The sequence below is a fragment of the Euphorbia lathyris genome, chromosome 4, assembly GCF_963576675.1.
Source record: "Euphorbia lathyris chromosome 4, ddEupLath1.1, whole genome shotgun sequence".
In the NCBI taxonomy this organism is placed as follows: Eukaryota; Viridiplantae; Streptophyta; class Magnoliopsida; order Malpighiales; family Euphorbiaceae; genus Euphorbia; species Euphorbia lathyris.
Genome location: NC_088913.1, coordinates 72,900,641 through 72,927,773, shown reverse-complemented (window position 1 = coordinate 72,927,773; position 27,133 = coordinate 72,900,641). Strand labels below are relative to the sequence as shown.

Here is a 27,133-nt window from a genome sequence, read left to right as displayed (position 1 = left end):
AAATGGACATACATTTTGTTTGCGAAAAGGTTACACTTGGGAAAGCTGGTGTTTTACATGTTCCGTCCAGATATTAGATTGCAGACATCTTCGCGTATCCCTAAGGGCGGAGACAGGAGGGGGCTAAAATTCCACTTTTTTTTTCCTGTTAGGCAATTTCTAAATCCAAAAATTCTAATTTTTTTGGCATGTAAGGTCATCCTTAAATTCAAATTTTTAATTTTTTAGGCCGTTCTAAATCCAATTTTTCCTATTAGACACAATTTTATTTTACATGTTAAGAATCTTAAAAATATAACTTAATTTTGAAAAGTTCTATATTGGTATTTAAAAATTTGTTCTTGACCACTCTGATTATAACAGGCATATATACGAAAAAATTAAACAAGCTCAATTTAACACACAAAAAAAAAAAATTGCACACCACGTGTAAAATCGACACCCCTAGCCGAACAATCTTGTATTCGCCACTGAGTATCCCACTTCGAATGTGGAATGTGTTAGAATATATGTAATATATTTTAAGATTAACTATAATTGTATATATGTTAATAGTCACAATCAACAATCAATAGTCAATAATAATCATAATCAGTACATTATATATCGAGTTTGACAAATGTTTAATGTGACACTATAACAACTCAATCAACAAAATCGGATAAATTATCAAAAGCAAAAATTGAAAAGATCAAAGGCTTAAAATGCTTTTTTCCAGATCCATGCTAATAGTAATCTTCAAACAGAACATAACAATGGAATAATGCATTTTGATTTCTAACAAGATCACATATTAAGTATTGGCAGTAAAAGGTTTAGCTACACAATAATTAAATGAGCAGCCATTTAATTGTAGTTATGTTAACCACTTCAATTACAACCTAATTCAACCAATACAAACAATTTTCTTTTTCATCCTCAGTTAATTGCATAACTGCCATGTTAAAGCTACCATATAATCAAACATTCAACCTCCTTTTTTTTTTCCCCTTCAATTACAGGAAATGTGATGTCAAAATACAAGAAAATACCAGCTAAAGCTACGATCTGCCATAACTACTAATCATTAACTCTGCTTTTATAGAGAATAACAGTACTCCTGGATCGATGATGCTTGCATATATACAACTCCTAAAACCGTCTCCTTAAACGCCTTGCATTCGGATTTACTGATTCTGCTGCACCCCCATCTCCAGTTAGATCTAACCCATATATGCTGCTCCCGCTCCTCTTCCGACTTGATACAAGACTTGAGTTATCATCTCCTGATGCGAATGTCTTTAGCATCTCGCACAACAATGAAGGACAGCTCTCTTCCAAGTGCCGGAACCCTTCTGACTGCATAACCTCTGCAAAATATCAATAACAGAATATCAGTACCTTCTTTTCATTACATACTAGCATTCAGTGAATGCAAAACATCGTTCCTAGAACACCCCCTATATGCGAAATAAGAATTGTAACGATAATTAATTTATTACAAATGTAAAATCCAGCCAAAGCACAAAACTTTTGGTCAAGGAAGCCATAATACTAAATTGCAAGTCCTTAAAAAAGCAAAAATATCAACTTCAAAATATCAGTCAAAAGAAATTACCCATAGCCGAATTTACTCGTATTCCTGAGAATTTTCCATCAACATAGCCAAACATAGTAAAATAATCATTATCATCGGATTCGAGTGACAAACTAGCCTAACCCAAATTGACAGAACACTGATTTATGTTTGAGTTTCAATATTTCATGGAATCTCTTATCTCCATCTCCCTCATGCCTACCTACAGCAAACGTTCTCCCTCTTCTACTACCACCTCATAGCCTATAAAGTATAGACTCCATTTTAGGAAAGAACTCTATCAACCGCACTCATAAATAACATAAATCAGGCTTAAAGGCAACCTCACACCAAGCCACCTAACATGAAATTATCTTAATTTTCAGAACACAAACAAATCTTCCTCGGCAAATTAGTTAGTACATAATATTGATAATATTCCCCTCTCTCCAAGTTTTCCAGTCTATTTGGCTCAAAGCTTACTTGAGTTAAATCGTTCTATGTTATTAAAAATAATTTATATGGTACACGCTCACAATTGACAATATTGTGAATTTGAGTTGAATTCTCATTCATGTAGGTTGATGTCAGTCTAAGTCTAAGATATCATCTCTATTAATTAGAAATTAGAAATCATATAAAACCTTGGGTACATCCTTATGCTTTCCTTTTCCATGAGAATTAGTATCTCGAGATCACAAGAGAACTGATGTCGATATAATCTACAATCCCTAATAGATTCTGAGCTTAGATGAGTTGCAAGAGACTCAATGAAAGCAATGCCACAATATGACCCAGAGCATACATATGTAAACCTCAACAAGCAAAGCCATGTAAGCTCTTAAGCAAATTAACCATGTAGATATGCACAATAAGCTTCTCTTATGATTCTGCAGATTAAACACTGCAGAACATTGAGTTGACATAACACACAATCAGTAATTCTTAGTAGCTATGAACAACACGCACCTCCCAAGTTTGCAGGATTTGCAGCAAATTTCAAACAGATGGCCTTGAGTTGTGAACACTGATGCTGCTCCGCTAATGCAAGTGTCGTCGCCACTGTATCCGCATTAAGTTCCTCACACAATTTTGATTCGCATAACAATTTCAATCGATCTAAATTGTAAAGGTCAGCAGCAGCCAATAAATGCTGCACCATGTTGGTGGATGTGCACATAGAAGCTGTGCCCGTTATTTCATGGATATCAGGAAGCCTATCTGTGTAAATGAACAGGAGCATAGCCTAGAAAGACAGATGGAGCAAACATTCAAGTCAATACAAATGACAAGATAATAGCATATATGTAGTGAAATTCAACTATCATGATAGAGACATCAAAATCTATCTGAAGTGGATTTTGCATGAACATATTGAGCTAGCACTAAAAAAAGGATAAATGGTCACTGAATTTTTAGCACTATGGCCATAAAAATCAATTTGTACCAAAAAAAAAAGAATGTCGTACTTCAATTTAAGCCAATTAAATTCCAAATTGCCTTTTCCAGCCAAGAGAATGCTGCTGGAAAGATGACATGACATCTATGTATGTTTTCACTAATGGCACATCATCTAAGCTATTTTTGCCACATCAACCACCAAATCAATTTCTCTCTCCTCCAATTTCATCTTTCTGGCGTCCTCTTTGTTGGAAAGGTCAGTTAATGATTTGATTGGCACTTAAACTGAAGTATAATAAAAAAAAAATTGACACAAATTGATCTTTTGTGACTGCAATGAAACAATACTAAGAGTTCAATAACCGTCACCGCTTTTAAACCTGTTAAGCTGATAATAAATATCATTATGAAAACTTTCTATAAGGCTATTTGGTTATATAGAAACATATAGGAAGAGATGAGTATTTATAAAGGCCTAAATTTCTGCGGGACATAATACCAAGGTAGTATAAGGAAAAAAAATCTACTTAAACAAATAGGCAAATACCAAGGTAGTTAAAAGTGCAAGGCAGCGCAACGAAGGTGACACAAAGCATATCACAAAGACTTCCGGACAAGATTTTGGACCATAAAAAATGAATTAGTATTCTACAAGCTAAAAATTCTGAAACAGACAAACATGAAAGCACCTTACAAGTATTAAAAAGTTAACATGATAGATGAGAGCAGGAGATATGGCCTAATCATAAAATCCCCCTTGAACTGGCCTCTTCTTCTTTTTTTAATGACATTTTATTAGGTATCTAAACTTTAAATTTATGTCATTAATTGACAATCCTACTGAGGTGGTACTGACATCAAGTCAACTTAAACCAATCGCATCATAACTCTCCTATTACTCAAGAATTTCCCTTTTGCCCCATGCCAAACCTCTTCCTTTTCCTCTTTATTTGTTGCTCTGCTCTCGCAAACCCACGTTCCTCTCCAAAGAACTGAAGATTATCCTCACGATGAAGGTGCATGGCAGTAATGGGTGTCTTTGTCCCATTCGTTATAGCTTCCCCTAGCTCATCTTGCATTTTCGGTTTCCAAGAAACCAATGGAACCAAGGAGTCTAGGTCTTCCTTCAGCTTTTCTTTATCCTCCCTAACCTTGACATCTGTATTTTTTCCATGGTAGTGCTCCCTTCATTGACCATTACATCTTCGTTGCTTGAGGATTTGGTGTGAGTGATAATCATTAAAACCTCATCCTGAGTTTCCAAACCTCCAAACCATTTCATGAAATCCTCCACAAATGGAGACCAAGTTAAACGCGGATTGAAATCCAGGTGAATGGCGAACCAATATTCTGCCCTACTTTCATGCACTTCTTTATTAGGGAAAATATGCTTGCCGGAGGTGTTTGATGAACTTTAAATCACGCTTCAATCTTGTTTCAATTCTCGTGGATCCTTGCCAGACAAAATAGGCAACTCCATATGCACTTCTCCAAAGGATTTAGTGTGGCTAGAAGAATTGTTGCCTTCATCTTCTATTGAGCTTTTTCCTTACTATTTAACACGGTTCAGCATATCCTATGGAGTTTCATGAATTTCGAAATACGTCTCAGCCTTAGAAATCCATCCGCAGGGATCGTACCCATTGAACTCCGGCAACTTGACCTTCTTAGCACCTGACCGGAGTTCATTGTTGCCCCAATTTGGATTGTCCGAAGAAGACTCAGGGTGGGAAGACTTATGGGGGCCGCCTGTTTAACTTTCTCTACCTCGAGTAATTGTTTAATATCCTTTGAGATCAATCTTTAACTCTTGAGTCTTCTCCTCATGAACATCAAATCGAGTTTGGGTGAGTGTTTCCATCGGAAAATAAATTTTTCCCATTCAAGAGATCCGGCAAACTGATGATGGAAACTTGCAATTTAGGATAAGTTTCAATAATAGTAAGATAGAAAATGAGAAGAAAAATATGAATAAACCAGATAGCTAACCAGCACCTCCCGGGGAACTCTTCCCTATCTCACTAGGAGCCAAAATAGAATAATAAATCATATCCCATGTTACCTATTAGCTATAGGTATTTATATAAGAGGTAAAAACTAAACTAGGAAAGCTAATAAAAGCAAATACATGTACTCCTATTGACTATGACTATTGACTATTCACACTGTAATACCTAACTTATGCCACCCCACCATTCCTGCCATCTTCCTTCTAGAATAAACCTAAGATATCTTAGGCTTTGGACCCACTATTGGTGGAAGTAGCACTATTGCTTGAAAATGTGATCCAAGAAAACCTGAGCTATTGTAGCAGTGAGCTATTCTAGGAATGAAATGAGCTCCCTTGGAGTATCTGTCAACTACTGCGAAAATAGTATCAAAAGCCCTTAGATTTTGGTAGCCTTTCAATGAAGTCCACTGCAATATTCTACCATGAGCCTTATGGAATGGGCAGAGGTTGGAGCAGGCCTGGATAAGCAGCATGATCTGGCTTGCAACGTTGACATGTATCACAAGTGGATACCCAGGTAACCACATCCTAGGCCAATAAAAACTTTTTGAATTCAAACAAGTGTTCCTTCGATGCCGGAGTACACAAAATTGTGACAAGCTTGAAGAACTTTAGTACAAAGTTCAGAGCTGGCACCGATGTATATCCTCTGTTTATATCGCAATAACCCATTAGTATATTTAGGATCACTCATAGGCTAAATTGTTAATTGCTATAGAAGTTCGGAAGCCACTGGATCACCAACATAAAAAGTATGAATTTCTTCATGCCAAGTTGGAATAACAGTAGATATTGCCAATAGATGAGAGGAATCTTCATGTTGCCTAGATATGGCATCAGCAACTCTTTACTTATACTGAATTGTGTAGTCAAAGGTCTAAGAGTTTGGAGACACCTTTATGTTGCAGGGAGGTATGGAGTTTTTGGTCAAGAAGATGTTTTATACTTTCATGGTTAGTTTTGATAACAGAGCTGGAATTTTCTAAATAATGTCTCCAAGTGGAACATGCATGTAGAATGGCCAAGAGTTCTCTCTCATAAGCAAAGAGTTGGTTTCGCAGGGCCAGAAATTTGGATAGACAACAAGTAGGTTAGCCTTGTTGCATAAGGACAGTACCAATTCCAAAACCACCGGCATCGCATTTAATGACAAAAGATAAATTGAAGTTAAGAAGGGCTAATACTGTAGCGATAAACATTAAATGTTTCAACTCCTGAAAAACTGCAGTTGCAACTGGACTGCAACGGAATCTATCTTTTTTTAGAACCAATTAAGCCTTGAATGAACCAGTTAAGCATAAAAACCCTCTTAGACCCTTCAATGTTGTAGGAAGAGGCCATCCCACCATTGCTGAGATTTTGGCGGGTGAGAGATGATATGACCCAAATAAGCCACATGAGAATCATCAATACACATTTGGGAGCTTTGGCATATAATTGCTGCTCCATTACTTGAGATACTATCTCCAGATGTTGTAAATGCTAGAAGAGCTATAAATTAAAATGTCATCAAAAAATACGAGAACAAATTTTCTAAAGTAAGTTTTAAAGATAGTGTTCATTAGAGATTGGAAAGAGTGTGTATGAAAGGCAGTTTTATGGACATCCTCAGTTCTCATATGAATTTGGTGGTACCCAGCTCTCAAATCCAACTTAGTGAGTACCCATGCTCCCTTGAGGTCATCTATTAATTCCTGAATAATAGGACTGGGAAACATGTTCTTAACCGTTACTTTATTAAGTTCCTTGTAATCCACACAAAACTGCCATGATGAATATGGGCTTTGGCTAGGCTGAATGACTCCATTATTTAACAGGATCAGTTGAACTTCGCAAGGTAATTGCATGGTCATAGGACCAAGAGTTTGAAAGATGTAACTGGAATGATTGAGGAGAGGTTGAATTTTAAGAGGTGCCTTTGGTAATGTCTCCAAGAGTGGTGAAGGGTCAATTGGTGTATAGGTTGAAGGTTCAATTTCTGAAAGAGACAAAAAAAAATAACCTTGAGGTGACACCTTTTCATCCACCATTTTAGTAATTGACTTAAGAGACATAGACTTCAGAGTAATTTCTTCTGATATGCCCTTCAATTCTACAGTCTTTCTATCCTTATGTATTAATAGCTTATTCATCTCAAAATCAAAGGTTACCGGAGTATGGTTTCGCATCCAGTCAGAACAGAGTATTATGTCATATTCTCCTAGAGCTAAAACTCGAAGATTAAAGGAGAAGCTGGTCTGTTGCATGGACCATGGACAATCCTGGCAGGAGTAGGTTTGACTGGAGTTAGAGGCAACTTGGCCTTGTGGGCAAGTTTCTAGTCAACAAAACTGTGGGTGCTCCCACTATCTATTAAGATCATGATAGGTCTCTTGTGGAGTATTCCCTTTAGTCTGAATGTGTGTTGGATTCCGAATTTGGCTGAATGAGTAGATTTATGAAATAGCTCTTTTAGGGCTATGAGAATTAATTTGTTCCTTTCGAAGTTGGTTCCAGCAGGAGAGATTGGATTTGCTTCTATTGAGCTGTTTGATTGTCCTAGAGTTGACCCTGCATTTTCTCAAGTCGCACAGTCGTCGCCTGACATAAAAGTGTGCAATACGAGACATGGTTGCTAATCTAGAGCGTCGTGGCTCTTTTAACTGTTGCACGTGCTTTCTTGTTAGCAAGGTTACTGACCATAGAAGGAATGGCCAAGGATGGGTGTCTCTAATACCAATGTGAGAACTAGAGTTCTGAATTAATATCGCATAATTTTAAGGTAGAGAAGAGAAGAGAATAGGAAGAAAAGAAGAATTATAGGAAGGAAAAAAATAATGATAGATTGCCCTGCCTAAAGCATAAGCCTATAAAGCAGTAGCTGAGGCGGTTACAAAGACAGCTGGCTACAACGGGCACAAATACTCCTAAACAAAATAGGATCCTAAACAGAATAGGATAACTAAGTAACAACTGAACAGAAAATTAAATCAAAACAGGAATTAAGCATTCGAACAAAAATAGAGTAAAACAGAATTAATTCTGCCAGCTGACTAATTTCCCAATTAGTTCTTCCTAGCATACGTGACAGTCTAATTCAACGGTGGAGATTGAACATGTGAGTAAATAAAACCCTAAAAAAATAACTTTTGATACTAAAGGCACGTCTCTGGTAACCCTGTCCAGGCGCACAAAGGCGTGCCTTGGCATTGCCAAAGCAACATCACCCTCCTTAGGGGGTGCTAAGGCGCACGACCTTGAGTCTTGTACGCCTTGCACCCATTAACAATTATGGTAAGGAACTTGATTATCAGGTTTGCATATCAATTCAGGCAAATGGATCCAGGAAATGATGAGGACTGCTGCCCTTGATCCAATGATAAATGGTATAAAACATGGTTTTCGCTCTCGTAGTAAGGAGACTGCTTGTTTTGAGTCATGTGAAGAAGATTTATCAAGTGGTGGTTCTAATATATTTTTTCAAGAGTTGTATAGAAAGTGTGGAAAAACAATGTCATGATTCAATTCTAGACAGATATATCATCATAAGCACTTTGCTAAGAAAATGGTGGTGCAATGAAGCATTTTATGTCTAGAAAATAGAATAAACATCATTCATGAAAGTCTTCTATCAGCTTTTGTTTTCTATGTCATGATTGTGCATGTGATGTGACTACTTGAAGCTCAGGTTTAATTGGGCAAGAGGTGTCGCTTAATCACACGGAAATTTAGAGTTGATGTTTCCAATGGATCGTTAGAAGACCAAATGGATCTTTTGTATTAGGCAAAAAAAGTTTTAGTCCTTTCATACATGTGGCAAAACAACATTGTGTAAATGACCTCAATGTTCATAACAACTATCCTAGTTAAAAAGATGTTAAATGATGCTGAAGAGAATAAGCTACAATAAGAAGAAACTCGCCTTGAAAATTGATGGGTCAATCTCCTTCACAACTACTTCATCTAACTTGGGGTCCCCAACAAGTCCAAAAAATTGTGCTCTGAAAACAGGGGAACGAGCAGCAAGTATCAATTTGTGCGCTCTGAAGGCTTCATCGCCAACCTGGAAAACAATGTCACAACCAACTTCAGATTCTAAGAGGTCTCTAAGAGAATGACCCATGTCTGAAGGAGGAACAGGAATGGAATACTGTTTTGGTCCTTCAAGACGAGTTCTAACAACTCCAACAGTGCAATTCATGATTAAGCAATCGTCCTTTATGTACTCTGAGTTTTCTAGAGTTGTCCTTCTAAAAAAACGTTTATAACCCCTGAAACAATTTCAGCAACAAAACCTATTAGGTAAAACCCCATCTTTCAAATCAGAGATTAACCAAAGAGCAATATGAGTTAGGAAAAAAAAAATTACCACATGCTTCCTCTATACTTGAGGGTGTAAGGCCCGCTCTCCAACGCACGATCGAAGTGGCTATGTACTTTGTGCTTTCCACTTCCACTCTGATCCACCAATGTCAACTCGAACAAAGCCCTGACATCTGTTCCCTCGCTGGCCAACGCGATAAACACAGAAACATACATGGAGCTATCCTCTGGGTTCTTACCATCTGGGTAGAAATAAATTGCCCAATCATACCCACCCACCGTGAAAATATCACTCGCAATGCACTTCCCCGCTCCCATTCCTTTCGCCAATGAATATCCTCTTATCGTAAACTGATGCGAGCCATTAACCGTCTCGTTTACTGACCTAGAACACGATTCTTTATCGATATCCGCCTTGAGATCGCCCATGATCTCATCGACCTCCAGGATTCTCTTACCCAAACCAAAACCCTACTCCTTATTCACTTAAATTTAAAGACAATGCCGCGTAATTGATGCTTGAGCGAATCTAGAGCGCCCTTGCGTGTAATATTGACCAATAGGAAGAGGGTTTAAGGGTCGATGCTGCTGAATTGCTAGAATTTAGAACCCAATTCATCGGATTATCAAAGCATACGAAAACCCTAGAATCAAATTCATGGAAAAAACTCAGCAGACAGAAAGAATAGAATTGGACAAAAAAAAAAAAAAAAATTGCAGAGAATTAGGAGGAATTGAAGCCGGTAATGGCTGGAGAGACGGAGGGGATTTGCAAAAGAGAAAAGGGGAATTAATAAAAAGGGAAAGGGGGTGGATATTGGTTCAGAAGACAAAGGAATGAAACGACAGGTGGGAGATAAAAGGAAAGGTTTTTTCTTTTCTACATGAGAAACGAAACAAGATGGATGGATGGATGGATGTGTGTGAAGTTGGTGTGGTGTGGGGGGTTGTGGAGTGGGGTGGGGTGGTAGACCTAGCCATTATCCGGTTCCATGCATGTTCGTATCGTGTCATTTTCGGGTTAATATCGTAACGCATTTTCTGATTACATGTAATTTTATTATACATATATATTATTATTGATAACTTTTAAAAATAGGGTTTTTATATGTGGAGCCCTTAGAAATGCATATAAGCATTTAATAAATTATTATATTCTTGTGTATTTCTAATATTTATATTTATTATTGCATTGAACTTTTAAATAAATTAAACCCTTGTTTGGGAGGAGGTTAATGGGAGTAAATGTGAGTAATAGAAGGTTAAATATTAAGTTAACCTTGTTTGCGAGTTATTTTTTGAGAGTAAATGGAGGTTAATGGGGTTAATGGGACGTTTAGTTCACAAGGGGTAAGGGACAAGGAATCAAGAAAGGGAAACTAAAAGAAAAGAATAAGTATTAATTCCCATATGTGTTTGGATATATTTAGGAAATGGAATGTGGTAAAGGGAATCCAATTCCCTACAGGGTCTCGGGTAATGGACTTAACCTAAAGTGGGGTAAACCCATAATCTAAAATTGGTAAAGGGAATGAATTTTTTTTTAAACAAACAAGAACAAATGGAATAAAACTCTCTCATTCTCATTCCTAAAGACCTCAAACCAAATGCTCCCTAAATGTTTACTTCCTCTAACCTCCAAACTTTAACCTTCAAATTGGAGGTTAATGAGAGTAACGTAAAGTTTTTTAAAATTTCTTGTCTCTGCAAAGTAAATTTAGCTTTCCTTCCCCTCCATATTTAAACTCTCAAACGAGGTTAAACATTTAACCTCATTTACATCCTAAAAACTCCAAAACAAGGTTAATTTTTAACTTTCCTTTCCATCACTTCCCTTCCCTTTCCATTACCTCATTTAACTCTCACCTCCATTAACCTCCAAACTCTCAAACAAAGGCTAAATACTATTATGTATTTTCAATATTTACATTAATATGTTTTGTTGTATTTAAAAGTGCGATGCAATAATAAATGTAGATACTAACCTATTAAGGACTCGTTTGTTTTACCTACTGTTTGTTGTTGCTGTTTACTATTACGGTTTGTTGTTTGTTGTTTCTGTTTGTTGTTGTTGTTTGTTGTTACGTTTTGCTGTTTGCTGTTGGAAAAAGCTGCTTTTCCAAAAAGCAGAAATTCTCTGCTTTTGTAAAAAGTTGCTTTTAAGGTGTTAAAGGCAAATAGGAGGTCATTAACCAAACACCTAAGATGTAAAAGGCAAACAGGAAGTCACTAACGAAACACCTAAAACTCTCCATTTTGAAGTGAAAATGCAATCAGGAGCATGAAAAGAAGCAGTCAAAAACCCCCTAAATGTTTATATGCAGCCCATATCAAAACCCTTAAAAATATAAAAAAGATATGGTATATTTTTAAATATTTTATGAAATTTTTAAATTAGTACGTTAACACTAACCATTGAAAATCTGTTAATATCATGTTAAAGGGGTCATGTAATGTATTTATAACAATTTAGGAGATTCGAATCATATTTGCAAGTAATAATTATAATTTTATTATTAATAAAGTGGTATATAAAAATACGAAAAAATAGAACAATAATTTTAAGGAGTGTTTATTTTGGAAAAGTCAGGAAAATGTAAGGGAAAGATGAGATATACTGGAGGTTAAACAGAAGCTAAAACTAAAGGCGGACATGGCGAACCGTGGCAGCACCGTTCATATCAGCATCAAGGATATCCTAGAGGTCTGCAAGTGACACAACACACTTGTGATGACTAAGAGAGAGATCCTGTGAAATTTGTCAACCAATCAGTAGCTTTATTACCTTCTCTGAAGATATGAACCACTTTAGTATCCAAATTTTGCTTCAATAATGTTCGACATTCCTCGATCAGCCAGAAATGCCGGTGAAAACAACTCCCACTTTAGGGTTTTATTTCCTTCATTTTCTCACTCTTTAATGGTCGATCATCACTTAAATTAGTTAATGAAGTTAAAAATCACTTATTTTGATAAATTAAAATATTTAATTTAACATTTTAAGTTTGACATTATTAACTAATATTTTTATAAAAATATCATTCAATACTTTTCGCACTTATAATATTCAGCACTTAAAATTCAGTACTTATTTTTTCAGCACTTAAATTTTAGTTTTATCAAACACCATCTAACTCTTCTAGTCTGATTACCCAATCTTCCTAAGGTTTTTTTATTCCATTTCCCATTTTTTACTATCTTGAACTTCTATCCCTCTTAATAAGATTCTATTTTAGTCTCTATTTTATTTTTTAATTTTTTTATTTTAGTCCATATATTTATAAAAAACATTTGTAATTTTTTAAATATATTATTATATAAAATAAAATAAAGCCAAATATATATTCTAAAGAGAGTAACTAGGAATATTTCTGTTTGAATAAATCATTATGTCAAATAGAACAAAGCATTTCTTAATTTTTTTATGAATAATTTCTGTTTAAAATTTTAGGATTAATCTCAAAATATTATATGGTATTTTTAGGGGAATAAACACCTAATTAAGAAACTAAAAAAAATATTTTTAGATACGAGAGGTGACAAACGAATACTGTTGCACATAATTTAGCGGTTTGGACTCGTTCTCTTGATCATTTAGAAATTCTTATTGTAAATTTCTCTGTTTATGTTTTGTCTTGTATTATGAATGATCGTAATTTCCGTTTTTATTAATACAACTCTTTTGTTGTTGATAAAAAAAAAAAAAAACTAAAAATATGCCCATTAATCATTTAAATTTCAGGATTACTCTAAAAAAAATTGGCCAATGTGGAAATCGGAAAAATTATACCAAGAAGAACAGATTTGTCTTTTCTGCAGTAATTTTTTAGAGATCGAAAATAACAATTAAAAGAACCTAAGGCTGAATTGTATTTGGAGATATAGATAAAAACAAATATATACATATTACCAAATTTTGGACCATATACCAGTGCACTTCTATTCAATGTCGGCACTATGTTATAAAAAAAAATAAAAACACTAGTTTAACTGTTAAGAGGGATAGACAATTTAGTTGATTTGATAAAAAAATTATTATATGTGATAGAATTAAAAAAAAAAACTTATATATGATAGATTTAGATGTTAACATTTTAACAGTTTTTTTATAATGGTGTTAGTAATACATTAAATATTTTATATATAATTGATGTTTGAAATGTTCGATATGCCAATTAAATAATAAGCATCAGTTTTTTTTTTTTAATTTCGATAATGTATCACTAAAATTGATGTTGTTCAAAAAAAACATTATGTTTAAATTTGTATAATTTTATATGTTATGGCCAAATTTAAACTTAAGAAAAAAAAACGTTAAGATCAAATTTGAGTCTTATCTTTATTTGTAACAACATAAGAACCGACAAGAACATAAAACTTAGGGATAAGGTGCAATTTTACCTTTAACGTCTCAAATGATGCAATTTTATTCTAACATTGGCGGTTAAGTGTAATTTTATCCAAATCTTGACAAGTTGGGTCAATTTCAAAAATTATTATAAAATGCATATAATTTATTTCTTATTTTGCATCAATTGCACGTCAGTTGATTCTAGAAAAAGATTTCATATTTTTTTGTGATTTAATAATTGAATTGGAGATTAATATTTTTAGATTTTGAGAAAAATTTGAATTTTTTTTATCTAACTCGTACAAAATACAGTATATTTTTTCTTAATTTTTTTCATGTTTAATTATATGTTTGTGACTTGTTATTAACGAGTGATAAAATGATGAACACGCGAAGCGTAGATGACAAGATTTATGATCGAGAAGATAATTTGATGAATTATTTTTCAAATATACCCAACTTGTCACGTTAAGGGTAAAATTGTTTTTCGCTGCCAATATTAATTAGGGGTAAAATTACACAATGTTAGATGTTAGGAGTAAAATTTATACTGACCGTAAACGTTAGAGGTACTTTTGCACTTTATCCCTAAAATTTATAATTATTTAGACTAATGCATATTAACACCCTTAAACATGGTAACTTTTGCCTATTAGCATCCTGAACTTTTAAAATAACCCATTGAACACTTATCGTTGGTTTTAAAAACCCGTAGCATACTTGTAGTTGGCTTTAAAAACCTATCGCATACCTATAATCGACTCATTCTGACATCCTGCACATAAAATCATAGATTTGTCATCTTTGACATATGAGATGACATGTGCGTGTTATAGAAAAGCACCGAGTTCATTTTGTATGTCACCTAATCTGTCAAAATGACAAATCAAAGATTTTATGTGCATGATGTCCAAATGAACCAATTATATGATAAGTTTTATGAGTCAACTATACGTGTGCGATAAGTTTTTAAAGCACACTATAAATATGTGATAAGTTATTTTAAAAGTAGTGCGAATTGGCAAAATATACCGGGTTTAAATAACCCAATTATTTACCTTATTTTTAATTATTTATTCATGTTATTTATATTAACAAAAAAAAAAAAATTCATAAAAGAGTAAATTTATAGATTTTACGTAGTTTGGTGCCATCAGGATTCCCTTATATGTATGAAACATCCGAGCGAGCACCACCGCAACCCGATCGGCTTGACTCCCAGTCATCTCTCGTCACTCCTCTCTTCACCTTACTGCTTCAGTCAGCTACCCACTTCCTAATGCCACACTAATTACCCAATTAACTAACTATAATCACCGGAATCCTCCCTAATCTATACTTCAATTACCCATTTAAACCACAGATCCAAGATCTCAACTTCTGTTCTTTCATTTTCAGCAATGAAAGCTCTTCCAACTGTTGATTTTTTCAAAACCCCAGTTGCTCTTAAGATCACTGCCTTCGTTTTAGTCACAATCAGCTTCTTTTATCTGGGTAAGCACTGGTCCTCTAATGGCTACGAGCAACTCATCTTCTTCTCCACGCCACAGAAATCTGTTTCCATTTCGCCGAATTTCAACAAGTCCTTTAACATCACTGAGTTAATTGCCCAAAATCAATCTCAAACTGTGTCTGATAAGTCGTTAGCCTTGGTTCCAATTCCACCGGCCGCAGATCAATCTTCTCCCCCGCCTGATTTGAATCGGACGTTTGGGATTATTGATAGTGATGGGAAAATGAGTGATGATTTTGAGGTTGGGCAATTCGATCCGGAGGTTTTGGAGAATTGGGGAAATGATACTGGAGTTGAGAAAGGGGAGAAGAATGTTAAAGTGAGGGTTAAGAAATTTGAGCTGTGTCCGGAGAGTATGAGGGAGTATATTCCTTGTTTGGATAATGTCGATGCGATTAAACAGTTGAAATCGACGGAGAAAGGAGAAAAGTTTGAGCGGCATTGTCCCGAGGAAGGCAAAGGGTTGAATTGTTTGGTCCCGCCGCCCAAAGGTTACAAGCAACCTATTCCATGGCCACGGAGTCGTGACGAGGTATTGAAATTGAACTTTTCTTTTCCCCCCTTCTGTTGCAGAGCATGCATTTGGTAGATTCCTGAAATATTTTGAAGATTTTTTAATTTTGATAAATCATTGATCTTTCATATTGATGTTAACCATAGAATTTGTTGAGTTGGGTGATTAATTCCTGTGGGGTTCTTGTCAAACATAGAACATTTAGCTCAAGTAAACAAGTTTTTGGGCTTGCATTTGGTTGTTTGTTTGCCCTCCATTTTTGGTGTAGTTTGTAAATTTATTAATAACCAATTGTATATTTCTATTATATGTTAGATTTTCTATTTCCAAATATGAGTTAGCTACTTAGCTTGTTGTACTGCTGCTGATTCAAATTAGCCAGTCTTGGTGGATTGATTTGTGATACGAAATTGCAACTAATTGAATAAATCATTTGATTATGTTTCACTTTTTTATTCTAGTTCTCCTAATAGGGCATGCTGCTTTGCTTCAGGTTTGGTTTAGTAATGTTCCTCACTCACGTTTAGTTGATGATAAAGGGGGTCAAAACTGGATCTCCAAAGAAAAAGACAAGTTTAAGTTTCCTGGTGGTGGTACACAGTTCATACATGGAGCAGATCAGTACCTGGATCAAATTGCTAAGGTCTTAATCTTATGCTCCTATGCGTCTTTCGTGGAAGGAAACTTTTAATTGGCCATGTAACTATCGAATTGATGTTGAATATTTTCATTTCGTAATTTCTATGTGCAGATGAGACCTGATATTGCATTTGGTAGTCATACTCGAGTTGTTCTAGACGTTGGATGTGGTGTGGCAAGTTTTGGTGCCTACTTATTATCAAGAAATGTATTAACTTTGTCAGTTGCACCCAAGGATGTTCACGAGAACCAAATTCAGTTTGCACTTGAACGTGGCGTACCTGCAATGGTGGCTGCATTTGTTACTCGCCGTCTGTTGTATCCAAGTCAAGCTTTTGAAATAATACATTGTTCAAGATGCAGAATCAATTGGACTCGTGATGGTAAGTCCATCAATATTCGGTACCTATTCAGTAACGGAACTAGTGGAACATAATAGAGCACTATATTAGATTATATTCTGTTCCTATTTTCAGTAACGGAACTAGTGGAACATAACTAATTTGTTTTGTCATATCCATGCTTTTATGGAATGGCTTCTGATTTGCCGTTTCCTCCCAAAACTTTCTGATGAAGATGGAATCTTGCTCCTTGAGGTCAATAGGATGCTTCGGGCAGGGGGATACTTTGCTTGGGCAGCACAGCCAGTTTATAAGCATGAGCCAGCTCTGGAGGAACAGTGGGAAGGTATCTATTCATTTCTCAAACTATAAAATGTTCCATGAAAGACTTTTTTCATTCAGAAGTGACTCCTTACCGTTAGTAAACGCCTTCCTCAAGGAATCTTACTATTGTGAACTTTTGTTTACAACTACACTAATTTGGTTACATACTTTTATGCCTCTGAATATTTTCAGAGATGCTTAACCTTACTACACGACTTTGCTGGACGCTTGTTAAGAAGGAGGGATATGTTGCGTTATGGCAAAAACCCGTCAACAACAGCTGCTACGTAAGCCGCGAAGCAGGAACAAAGCCTCCATTATGTAGTCCAGATGATGATCCTGATAATGTTTGGTAATTTCATTTTGTTTTTCTGATAGTACAAGTATCATGTTATCATTGATGAATGTTATGCTCGTATGTATATAGAGGCGTAAACTACAGCATAATCTGACTTTCGATTAGAGACAATTGACATTGGAGTAAAAAAAAAATGTTTAAGGCAACAATCAGAAGCAATACGAAACATCCGTTGCAGAAGCCACAATTATGATTTCCCATAGAAAATTTCCTGCTTGGGTTATTCTTCTCATAAGTTGTACAATGTTGTTAGGTATGTTGATTTGAAGGCTTGCATCTCCCGACTTCCAGAAAACGGATATGGTGCAAATGTGACCAGATGGCCTGAACGTTTGCATGCTCCACCTGATAGGCTCCAAAGTATACAAATGGATGCCTACATATCCAGAAAAGAACTATTTAAGGCAGAATCAAAATACTGGGCCGAAATAATAGCTGGCTACATACGTGCTTGGCACTGGAAGAAACTTAAATTAAGAAATATATTGGACATGAGAGCCGGCTTTGGAGGGTATATATTTTTAAGATTTCATCTCCTATTTGCAGTTTTCAAATTGCAACATTTATTGAATTTTCCATATTTCTTTGTAGATTTGCAGCTGCACTAATTGATCATCAATTTGATAGCTGGGTGCTGAATGTGGTACCCGTTAGTGGACCCAACACGTTGCCTGTCATATACGATCGTGGACTTCTAGGAGTTATGCATGATTGGTACTATTCTAATCATTCTCTTAGCCAAGAAATTTACCTGCTTGATTTCTCATTTTGATATCATCGTTATCCTACAAATACTTGATCTTATATAAATGGTCCCAACACCTTGCTTATTATATGAGATCATGAACTTGTTCAAGTCATGCATGATCACTACTATTCTCATCTGTCTAGTTAGCCTAGAATTTACCGCTTGCTTTCTAATTTTGGATTTCATAATGATTCGTAGAAGTACTTGATCTTATATAACATTCTTCCTCTCTCTATCTTCTACATATTCTTAAGCCTTGGGCTTTGTTTGGTTTGTGGAACGGAATTAATTATGAATCACATAACTATTTCATCACTAAGATGATTATGCTACATGTGTGCTTAATTTTATTTTACAAAAATGTGAACCAAGTGGGTTTAGATAGCAACTTTTTCATGTTTGAAGTTGTGACCGAGTTGAAATTGTGGAGCAGATACACTTCGAAGAACACCTATTCACATTTGAAATCTGAGTCACCTTTATTCAACATAATTTTTTTTATTTAATTAAATTCTCATATTGTTCACAATACAAGTAATTTTATAATTCAGTCATAACCAAAATGCATGTATTGCTGCATCCAAATTTGCCTAAGAGTTTGTTCCTGGTTTGTCGCTTTAATATGGTTTAACGGGTTTTAGTTGTGAACAATAATGTCGCCTCAAATTTATTAGGTGTGAACCATTTGATACATACCCAAGAACCTATGATTTTCTACATGCGGCTGGCCTGTTTTCTATAGAAAAGAAAAGGTATGTCTCACTCTGTACTCAGTAATTGGTAGAAATCACAATTAAATAGGTCATGATTGTGCTTAATCTTTTTTCCTTTGTATCAGATGCAATATCTCTACCATTATGCTCGAGATGGATCGCATTCTCCGACCTGGTGGTCGAGCTTATATTCGTGATTCGCTTGATGTCATAGATGAAGTTCAAGAAACAGCGAATGCCATGGGTTGGCATGTCGCATTGCACGATACATCTGAGGGTCCACATGCTAGTTACAGGATCTTGGCATGCGACAAGCGCCTCTTGCGTCCTTGAACAAGTATTTCTTTTTTCTGAAGTTGAGTGTAAAGATCAGATCGAAACAGACATAATAGCTTCTCTGCAACCAAACTTGAAGATAATGGAGGAAACATTGTCGATGCCACTGAAATTCTTTGGATGAGAATGCTTATAATGGCAGAAACAGTGGGAAGCTGAAAATGGCGCATGAAAGGATAATCCATTTATACTAGACTAGTGTAAATTTTTTAACACAAAAACTCATAGCTCAGAGTCTCAAAATCTAACTTTGTATTGTTTATTCTTTACTGAATTTCAAAAATGTACATCTCTTATTTTCTCTAGGAATGTTTTTCTTTAAGATTCATTTGGATGGAGATTTTGAATCAATGAATTTATAAATTTCATTGAGAAAATTACAAAACTTCTGTGTTAATATTAAATTGGGTTAGTTAAAATCAAGTCTCTTTTAAAGATACAGCTTTTACCTTCAGAATTTTGCAAGTTAATCTAAATATAAAAATTCCTGAATTTACAATTTACTAACATGATATCTCGTATAAAAATAAACGACTTAAAAATGATTATTGACGTCTTCACGTAAATTTTTTTAAATTGTTTAAAAAACCACACTTCCCATAAAACCACAAGGCTTTTTCTTTCCTGACCAAAGATCTAAATGACATCAAAATCAACAAAATGGAGAACTAAATTACTTCAAGAACTCGTATATCCAGTTTTCAATGTGAGGGGCCATAAGAAAAAGTAAGACTTAAGTTGAAAGGTGGTTATAGGCGTATATTACCCTACAACCTTCCATAGGGCTGCTTTCAGTAAGTTAAAATTGGCAGGAAATTTTCCATACATGGAGTAAAAGCGACCTGTAATTAAAGAACTTGCTTTCAAATTCCTAGTGTATGTAATAGTGTTATTAATCAGGAAATACACCACTCAAAAAGATGTATAATCAACCTTGAACTACCAGGAAAAAACAACTTGCCACTTGATTTGGTAACCTGAAGAATTCAAAAGGTGAGCCTGAGCATTTTAATGCCTGGTATGCCAAATGGTACTTACAAAATAGTTATGCAAGATGAAGCCTACCAATACTCAAGCCACATAAAGAAAAGGCTCTTACAGTTGAATGCCGCACCCTTCTTTTCATTGAAATTCATCAGTGTAGCCTTCGGTTCTCTTTCCATCTAATTTTGGCCTCCAAACATGCTGGTCCTGGGCATTATGATGAACGGCAGGTTTAGGCCTCCTCGAAGTGTTTGGATAACTTTGAGTTCTTTGATTTATTGAGTTGTCAGGAAGAGTTTCCTGCCTTTGCTTGGTGAAATAGTTAGGATGCTTTTCCAGTCTCATGCTCTCAACTTGAGACCTCGAATTTTTGCGAAAATTTTCCGGTTTTCTAGTAGTAAGATAGTTGGCATGTCTTTCTTGTCTTGAATTATGAATCTGACGTTGCACTTGTGGTGGTGAATGCATAGGCCAGCCGATCTGTTGAATACTTTGGTAGTGTGGTGGACCGTAACCTGGATTCCCAACAGGTACTCCTGCTGCGATAAAACTAAAAATTTGTGGCCTGACTAAGACGCCAATGAGCGAACTTCGAATCTGATTGGCCATGATAAGACTGTGGTATGTCATCTGAAATGCTTCAGATATCCGATCCAAGTTTGCAGCTCTAACAGCCCTTGCAGTATTTTCAGGCTGTTCAAAAGGGTCTTCTATCTACGAGTCAGCAATCACAAACAAATCAACCATAAGAATAGCAATGATTTCCTAGACTATGAAATTGAGGTTGTGCTGGAGATAAAGAATTACAAATATTGCATATGTTTTGGGCAACCATCTCATCGTACTTCTTATGTCTTGCCACTCTCCGGTAAATGTGCATATTCCTAGGTCCGCAGCCTTTGAGCGAATGTCAGAAAACTGCAAAATTTATCATGGTTAGGGGGAAAGAATAAAATAAAAAAAATTGTCCGTTGGCTCTGACAGGAACTGAAGAACAGCACCTTTAAACTTCAACTAAGTGAAAACAGAACAATCTAAAACATATTAATTATAACCATGAAACAAGTTTGTCACCACATCAACATAGTGCAAAACTATTTTAGGATTTTGATAAGAAAAAGACTATTACATGAGAAAACACCATATATATTGAATAGAATTAGTATTCATACAATAAACAACTTAATAAATATCTCCACATTTTCCAGCGCTACAATGACCTCGTACATGAATAGCCTTATATGCAGAAAATCAAAAGGTATGGATTACCTTTGCAAGAAATGAAATGAAAAGCTCAGACAAAGAACTTCGATTGGTTGCTCTGGGTTTTCCTAACATATATTTTGATATGTTAGCATTGCAAATTTCTTTAATGCTCTCGTCTGCAACAATCCTCTCGCCTGAAGGAAAGAAATCAGATTCCAGGTCAGATTAATCACTTCAAATACTATTTTTTGCTTCATGAAATTCTCTGTCAATCCCCCACCCAAGGAAAAAAGAAGAAGAAAGAAAGGTGGGGCTAGAGAGTGAGCACAAAACACAAACTAGGAAACGTAAATGTGTTAATGCGGCAGAGCAGCATCGGAATCACATGAATCCAAGTTGGATCTTTTTCACAAAAAATTCAACTTACAAGTGACAACACCAGCCTCCAGACAAATTCCACATGAGCACATGTAGATAGATACAGAGATAAAGATTTTAAGCTGCCAAGATTTTTTAACTAGGACTGAATATCTAGAACAAAAAGAAATAAATATTTTCTAGAAAAAAGTATAATTAAGTTTAGTTTATAAATTTACTTGACAAATCTGACCAATACCTATAAGATCATCAGCAACATTTCTTGGATATATTTCTCTGAGGGGAGGCAAAATGGCAGGTACACATGTCTGCAAGGAAAAACAAGAACACAGGTAAGCTGGAAACTCCGCAACAATTTAAACAACACGTGAAGAGAAAAAGCAAGATAAAAGGTACAAAAGCCAAAGCCAAAGGAATAATATATTCATAACAATAGATGATATGCTTTCTTTTTGCTGACAATTAAGTTGGGAAAGAGGATGACAGAAGAATATTAAGACATTACGTAAAATTGGAATAATTTCAATATAAACCATAATGTAAAACTGAATAATATTGATGGCATAGGAGATTACAATAGATAGAATATATACCAGTCAGAAAAGACAAGGTTCTGTTTCATGAAGCTAAAACATAGAGGAAAGCACACTTCTAATTACAACTAATTATTATCTACAAAAAATAATCACCTGAAAATGGAATATAACAAGCAAAGTGAGAGAATACGAGTTAAATGTCCCACATTTTGGATCATTGATTTTGTGAGCTTTGGCCCATTCCTTGACCTACAGAAGCAAAAAATCAGATAAGAAAAAGATGGAACTTTTCCAGAAACAACACATAAAGGCCTTGGAGAACATACCAATAAGACCATATCACGAAAGCGCCCATCAATCTGGTTAATCCAGAACAAGAACTTGGACTTCATTTGACCCTGCAGATTATCAATTGAAATATCACAAGATATGCTCTGGCGGCTCTCAAATTTTAAGATGGGAACTCTTGCATGTGGGACAAACTGTAACCTGCGCCAGCCACCTGCAGATAGTAATTATCATGGGAAGAGAAGAAAAGTGATACAATAGTAAAGAGCAGTAGAAAATCAATCAATCAAATAAATCAATTCACTCTCAAAGAGGTCTCATTTCTGCACTGTAAGTGACACAATGAAAGAGGATCTCTGCATACATGATCTTTTCAATTATTAACCACACTGGGTATCAGCATATGAGCAGAATAAATTTAGCTTATTTTGAGGCAAATCCAATGATGATTGATGAGGCAAGGCAAAAAGAATCAGTTTCCAATTCTAATTTGAACTTAATCAATTGATTCAAATGAAAAATAGTGCGAAGTTTTGAACCTTGGAAAGTTGCATGTCTCTTCAATTTGTATAATAGAATGAGCAAATAAGATGAAACAAAAGTTTAATAAAAAAAAAAAAAGGGCGGCCCGGTCGCATTACGCGTCCCCGCTGAGCGAGGGTCCGGGGAGGGGTCCCACCACAAGGGTGTATTGGGAGCAAGCCTTCCCTTGCCAATTTAATTAGCAAGAGGCCGCTCCTAAGACTCGAACCCGTGACCTCAGGTTTAATAATAAAGCAAAAAAAAAAAAAAAGGGCAGATGAAGTATTCAAAAACTTCTATTTCAAAATTGTAACGAAGCGATGATAGTAAAAAAATTGACATGAATCTTCAAGATGTTAGATCACCTCTCTGTCTCAAAGCCTTCAATAACTCTACAAGTAAGTTTTGTTTGCGCTTCTTTCCAGCAGATGAAATATAAGAGCCATTTAAAAACATAACAGATATGTCCAAGTCTCCCCACCGAGTGAACAAGTTGGAAACAAATGATCCAAATGGCTCTACTGTAGCACCTGTTGGCACAACAATCAATGCTTCAACATTGTTTTACGGGACCTTTTTTACAAAGAAAAATAAGTACTTTTTCCAACAATATACAGATATAAAAAAGGGTAAGACATGTAATATAGATGTGTTACTGAACAGGTAAGATCACATTAACACAGGATTGTACAGAATATTTTTCCACTAAGGTTTAGTTGAACCTCAAAGCCATAAGGCTCATCGTAAGTTCTTTCCTAATCAAAGATCTTCCAAAAGAAACTTTTGCACTTAGTAGCAAATTTATTCACGATAGTTTAATTGTGAAGAGAACCTAATTCAAGCTATCATGAAACTAACTATGATTATTATGCAACAAAGCATTGCATTGCATGTGTCAGGAGTAGTACAATAGAGAAGGAGAATAGTGGTGGTTACAACTTTTGTTGCCATGTAGACACAAATCACACCCAAATATAACAACCCATTAGAATCCTATGTTACTTTAATATTCTTTTATTAAAAAAATTGGACTAAAAATGTACTTTTACAATTAAAGGGGTTAAAAACGAAATTTATAAGAGAGTTGGCCCCACAGCAAAAAGCAGATTTTTCTGCTTTTGCTTGCCACAGACGCGCCGCATCAGGCGCGTGTCTTACACGCTACATCTGGTGCTTTTGTGGAGCTCACGCTCTCTGTTTGTCTTGGTTTTAGGCTTTATAGTAGGCAGACATGAGTTTATAACTCTTATTACCAAAAAGAGTAACATGTACTCTAATGGTTGGTGATAACTCCACCATGCAAAGTAACTACCAAATTAGTTGCACTAGAGATGCTCTAAGGAAATACAGCTTCGATATAACAGCTGGCCTAACAACTTCCACAATAGTCCAAAACAGGCTATTGTACAAGAAAGCAATTATCTAACAAAATAGACATATAAGGCATAAAACTTAATAATAAATAAAAGCTAATAATAACGAACAATAACTAATTTACTTCTTTCTTCTACTGTATGTGACAGCATGTAACTGAATATCTTGACTACCTTAGTCTGAGCATCTTAAGATAGAACAATATGCTATAAGTAATTGCTGATTGTCAATTAATTAGAAAATTATATTGGCAAAGAAAAAAATGTTAATTCCTCAAATTCATAGTAGTCCATGCAATGTTCAGAAAGCCCTGTTATACTAAGTTTCACTAAGTATGAATTTATACTAGTAAAACACCCAACTCCAATTTTTGCTAAAATAGTTGCTAACTTGCTATATTTTAGAAGAATTTTAAACATGGCAGTCAAGTAAAAACTTCTTATTACGTTATACTATGACAAGAAAGTTATGCAACATTTTTTACTTAGTAAATATGTTATCATTAAAAGAATTTGACAATAATGACCTTAATACAAGTTACAGAGGAGCAACTATAGCAAAAATGACTAATAAGTTCAATAGAAAATGGATAAAATTAACTATGGTTGTCAATGCAGGCATATTCGTGCTCAAATTTTAAATTCTTCTTGTACATGAACTTGTAGCAAAATTTCATAAAATGCTGAAATAAAATACTCAGTTGAAATGTTAAACATAATTACCTCTAAAGCTTTCAACAGATGAAACAATATATTTTAACTCTTCAATAATTTCTGACCGCACCACAAAATCCTCCCGTAAAGGTTTAATCACTTCAAGGATATCCCTCAGAGTAGGTTCCAGTATTGTATTGGCATTCATTTTGTTTCAAATGCTGGCAACACGTTATATACAATTAAAACTTCAGGTGAAACACTAATTTGTGCAGAAAGCAAAGATAACAAAAGGACATACTACTAAGTCCTATCCTAACAGAATGCCTACCAGTAAAACGGATGCAAAAAGATAGCATCATAAAACCATGAATAACAATTCTTTGAAAGACAAACAAAATTTCAATCTTATAGAATTTTCACACGATAAAACCATGCATCAGACTTACAGTAATATTTGTCAAGCTCTCATGAGCAATGTATTGTAACTTGTAATCGTACTTCAAACTACTCGTTTTAATCGTTGCTGAACTTTATTTTACCATGAAAATGCATTTGCAAGCATCGACTATATAGGCTGAAACCAATTTATAAGAAGAATGATTTTGTGTGCTGTGCAATTTGTGCATGGTAGTATGATGATACTAATCTGATTCATAATTGCATGCTCTTTTAATTTGATGCTATCACAAAGTGCTTTCATGGAAACTCAAATAGTTGCCATATTTAAGACCTACTTCCTCTTTTTGCTTGTTTTCTTATTTCTCATCATTATATTGCAATCATTCTCAGATATAACCCCTAATCATTCATCAGCATACAAATTCAAATTAATAAACCATAAACAATTCAATGAATTAACATAATAATTAAACCCGCTAATAACAAATAAAAAAATACCTAACACCACATTTAAGAAAACAAAAACACCAACTGGTCATATATTCATACTAATTCAACAAAACCCTAGGAATACCAACATTATCTAGAAAAGGTTGAACAGCATACATACTATGAGTAGAAATCGGTGTAAGTTAGCAAGAAGGATTTGTATGCTAGTGCGGTAGAGTTGAGAGACGGGAGGAAGAAGGATCAACGATTAAATAGGCATATGGAATTCCAGGTCGGAGTCGGAGTAGGAGTCGATTTAATCATTCCTTCGATGAAGACCAATAAGGACTATAACCATATAATGGTCTCCTCTTAATCTGAAATTATCTTCCCTCTTTTACGAGATAGAGATATTAGACAAGGACGGAGAATTGTGGGATTCAATTCAATAAGGGGCTTCGTTTTGGGAATTTGCATCTTTTTTTGTCACTATACACATTGTGACTCTAAATTTGTAAATAAAAAATAAAATAAGGTAGTAATAAAATATTTTTTAAGGTTTTTTTTTTTTTAAGTTTTAGTTTTAATATTTGTAAAATTGTACAATTATAGTTTTGAGAAACAAACTTTGGAATTAAATTTGTACTACTTCACAAACGTTGAAGGTTCAAGTTTCATACGTAGAGCTATAATTACATTATTTCATAAACTTTTAAGATAAAATATTTTTTTTGGTAGGCATAAAATAATATTATTTGATACGTTGGGTTAAATTTATATTTTCCAAAAAAATTATTGAAACTGTTTTAGTATCTTAATCCATTTTCAAATAATTGTCTCTTATTATTATTCTGATTAATTATGTCAGCACAATTATTATTATTGTTATTATTATAAGTACACTGATTATAGATATATATTTTCGAGATTCACCTAAACAACAAAAAGTAAAATTTTCATTCTAAAATGATAAAAACGTAAATTATTTAGAAAATACTAAAAAATCGAAATGAAAATTCCTATAATATTTTAAGAAATTTTTATTTCAATTTTTTGGTATGTATTAGGTCATGCAATTGTAGGTTAATAAATGTCTTAGGTTATTCAATTGTGATTGCCATACATATCAATAATTGTATATAAGTTATCTGAATGTTAACATTGAAGATTACGTATTCAGTTGATGCAATTATAACTTCATTCAATCTTTATTCTTGTTATAGTATAAGAGCAACAATTCTCCTTTTATAGAGAT

The 27,133-nt window shown here is 34.7% G+C and overlaps 3 protein-coding genes across 4 annotated transcripts; 1 reads left to right on the top strand and 2 right to left on the bottom strand.

Moving 5' to 3' along the window:
• Positions 1–959: 959 nt before the first annotated feature.
• LOC136226348 (BTB/POZ and MATH domain-containing protein 3) lies at positions 960–10,161 on the bottom strand. The gene is made up of 4 exons (XM_066014794.1): positions 9,316–10,161; positions 8,869–9,217; positions 2,525–2,801; positions 960–1,349 (listed from the first exon to the last, which is right to left on the bottom strand). Exons 1-4 carry the CDS (start codon positions 9,696–9,698, stop codon positions 1,132–1,134), a joined length of 1,227 nt encoding a protein of 408 aa, XP_065870866.1. The 5' UTR covers positions 9,699–10,161; the 3' UTR covers positions 960–1,131.
• Positions 10,162–14,796: 4,635 nt separating this feature from the next.
• LOC136226347 (probable methyltransferase PMT11) lies at positions 14,797–19,483 on the top strand. The gene is made up of 9 exons (XM_066014792.1): positions 14,797–15,665; positions 16,141–16,290; positions 16,399–16,669; positions 16,863–16,973; positions 17,144–17,303; positions 17,563–17,820; positions 17,901–18,023; positions 18,732–18,809; positions 18,896–19,483. Exons 1-9 carry the CDS (start codon positions 15,021–15,023, stop codon positions 19,101–19,103), a joined length of 2,004 nt encoding a protein of 667 aa, XP_065870864.1. The 5' UTR covers positions 14,797–15,020; the 3' UTR covers positions 19,104–19,483.
• A 277-nt stretch (positions 19,484–19,760) lies between these two features.
• On the bottom strand, positions 19,761–26,345 carry LOC136227487 (protein HESO1). 2 transcript variants are annotated; one of them, XM_066016173.1, is made up of 9 exons: positions 26,056–26,345; positions 25,117–25,268; positions 23,386–23,550; positions 22,537–22,712; positions 22,364–22,459; positions 21,913–21,982; positions 21,360–21,490; positions 20,898–21,008; positions 19,761–20,804 (listed from the first exon to the last, which is right to left on the bottom strand). In XM_066016173.1, the coding sequence occupies exons 2-9, from the start codon at positions 25,253–25,255 to the stop codon at positions 20,229–20,231; spliced, it is 1,464 nt and encodes a 487-aa protein (XP_065872245.1). In that variant the 5' UTR covers positions 25,256–25,268; positions 26,056–26,345; the 3' UTR covers positions 19,761–20,228. The 2 variants fall into 2 exon arrangements, with proteins under 2 accessions (XP_065872245.1, XP_065872244.1); XM_066016172.1 differs by having other exon boundaries at positions 26,060–26,344.
• Positions 26,346–27,133: the final 788 nt, after the last annotated feature.

Bases quoted from the DNA above. Each gene is read 5' to 3' on its own strand.
- LOC136226347 (XM_066014792.1), top strand. From the start codon at position 15,021: ATGAAAGCTCTTCCAACTGTTGATTTTTTCAAAACCCCAGTTGCTCTT. The intron at 17,821-17,900 runs GTATATATTTTT...ATTTCTTTGTAG, and splicing joins ATGAGAGCCGGCTTTGGAGG to ATTTGCAGCTGCACTAATTG. The intron at 18,024-18,731 runs GTACTATTCTAA...CAAATTTATTAG, and splicing joins CTAGGAGTTATGCATGATTG to GTGTGAACCATTTGATACAT.
- LOC136226348 (XM_066014794.1), bottom strand. From the start codon at position 9,698: ATGGGCGATCTCAAGGCGGATATCGATAAAGAATCGTGTTCTAGGTCA. The intron at 9,218-9,315 runs GTAATTTTTTTT...AAATTGTTTCAG, and splicing joins AAGTATAGAGGAAGCATGTG to GGGTTATAAACGTTTTTTTA. The intron at 1,350-2,524 runs GTGCGTGTTGTT...GATATTTTGCAG, and splicing joins AAATCCTGCAAACTTGGGAG to AGGTTATGCAGTCAGAAGGG.
- LOC136227487 (XM_066016173.1), bottom strand. From the start codon at position 25,255: ATGAATGCCAATACAATACTGGAACCTACTCTGAGGGATATCCTTGAA. The intron at 22,460-22,536 runs GTATGTTCTCCA...TTGCTTCTGTAG, and splicing joins TTCGTGATATGGTCTTATTG to GTCAAGGAATGGGCCAAAGC. The intron at 21,009-21,359 runs GTAATCCATACC...TAAATTTTGCAG, and splicing joins TCATTTCATTTCTTGCAAAG to TTTTCTGACATTCGCTCAAA.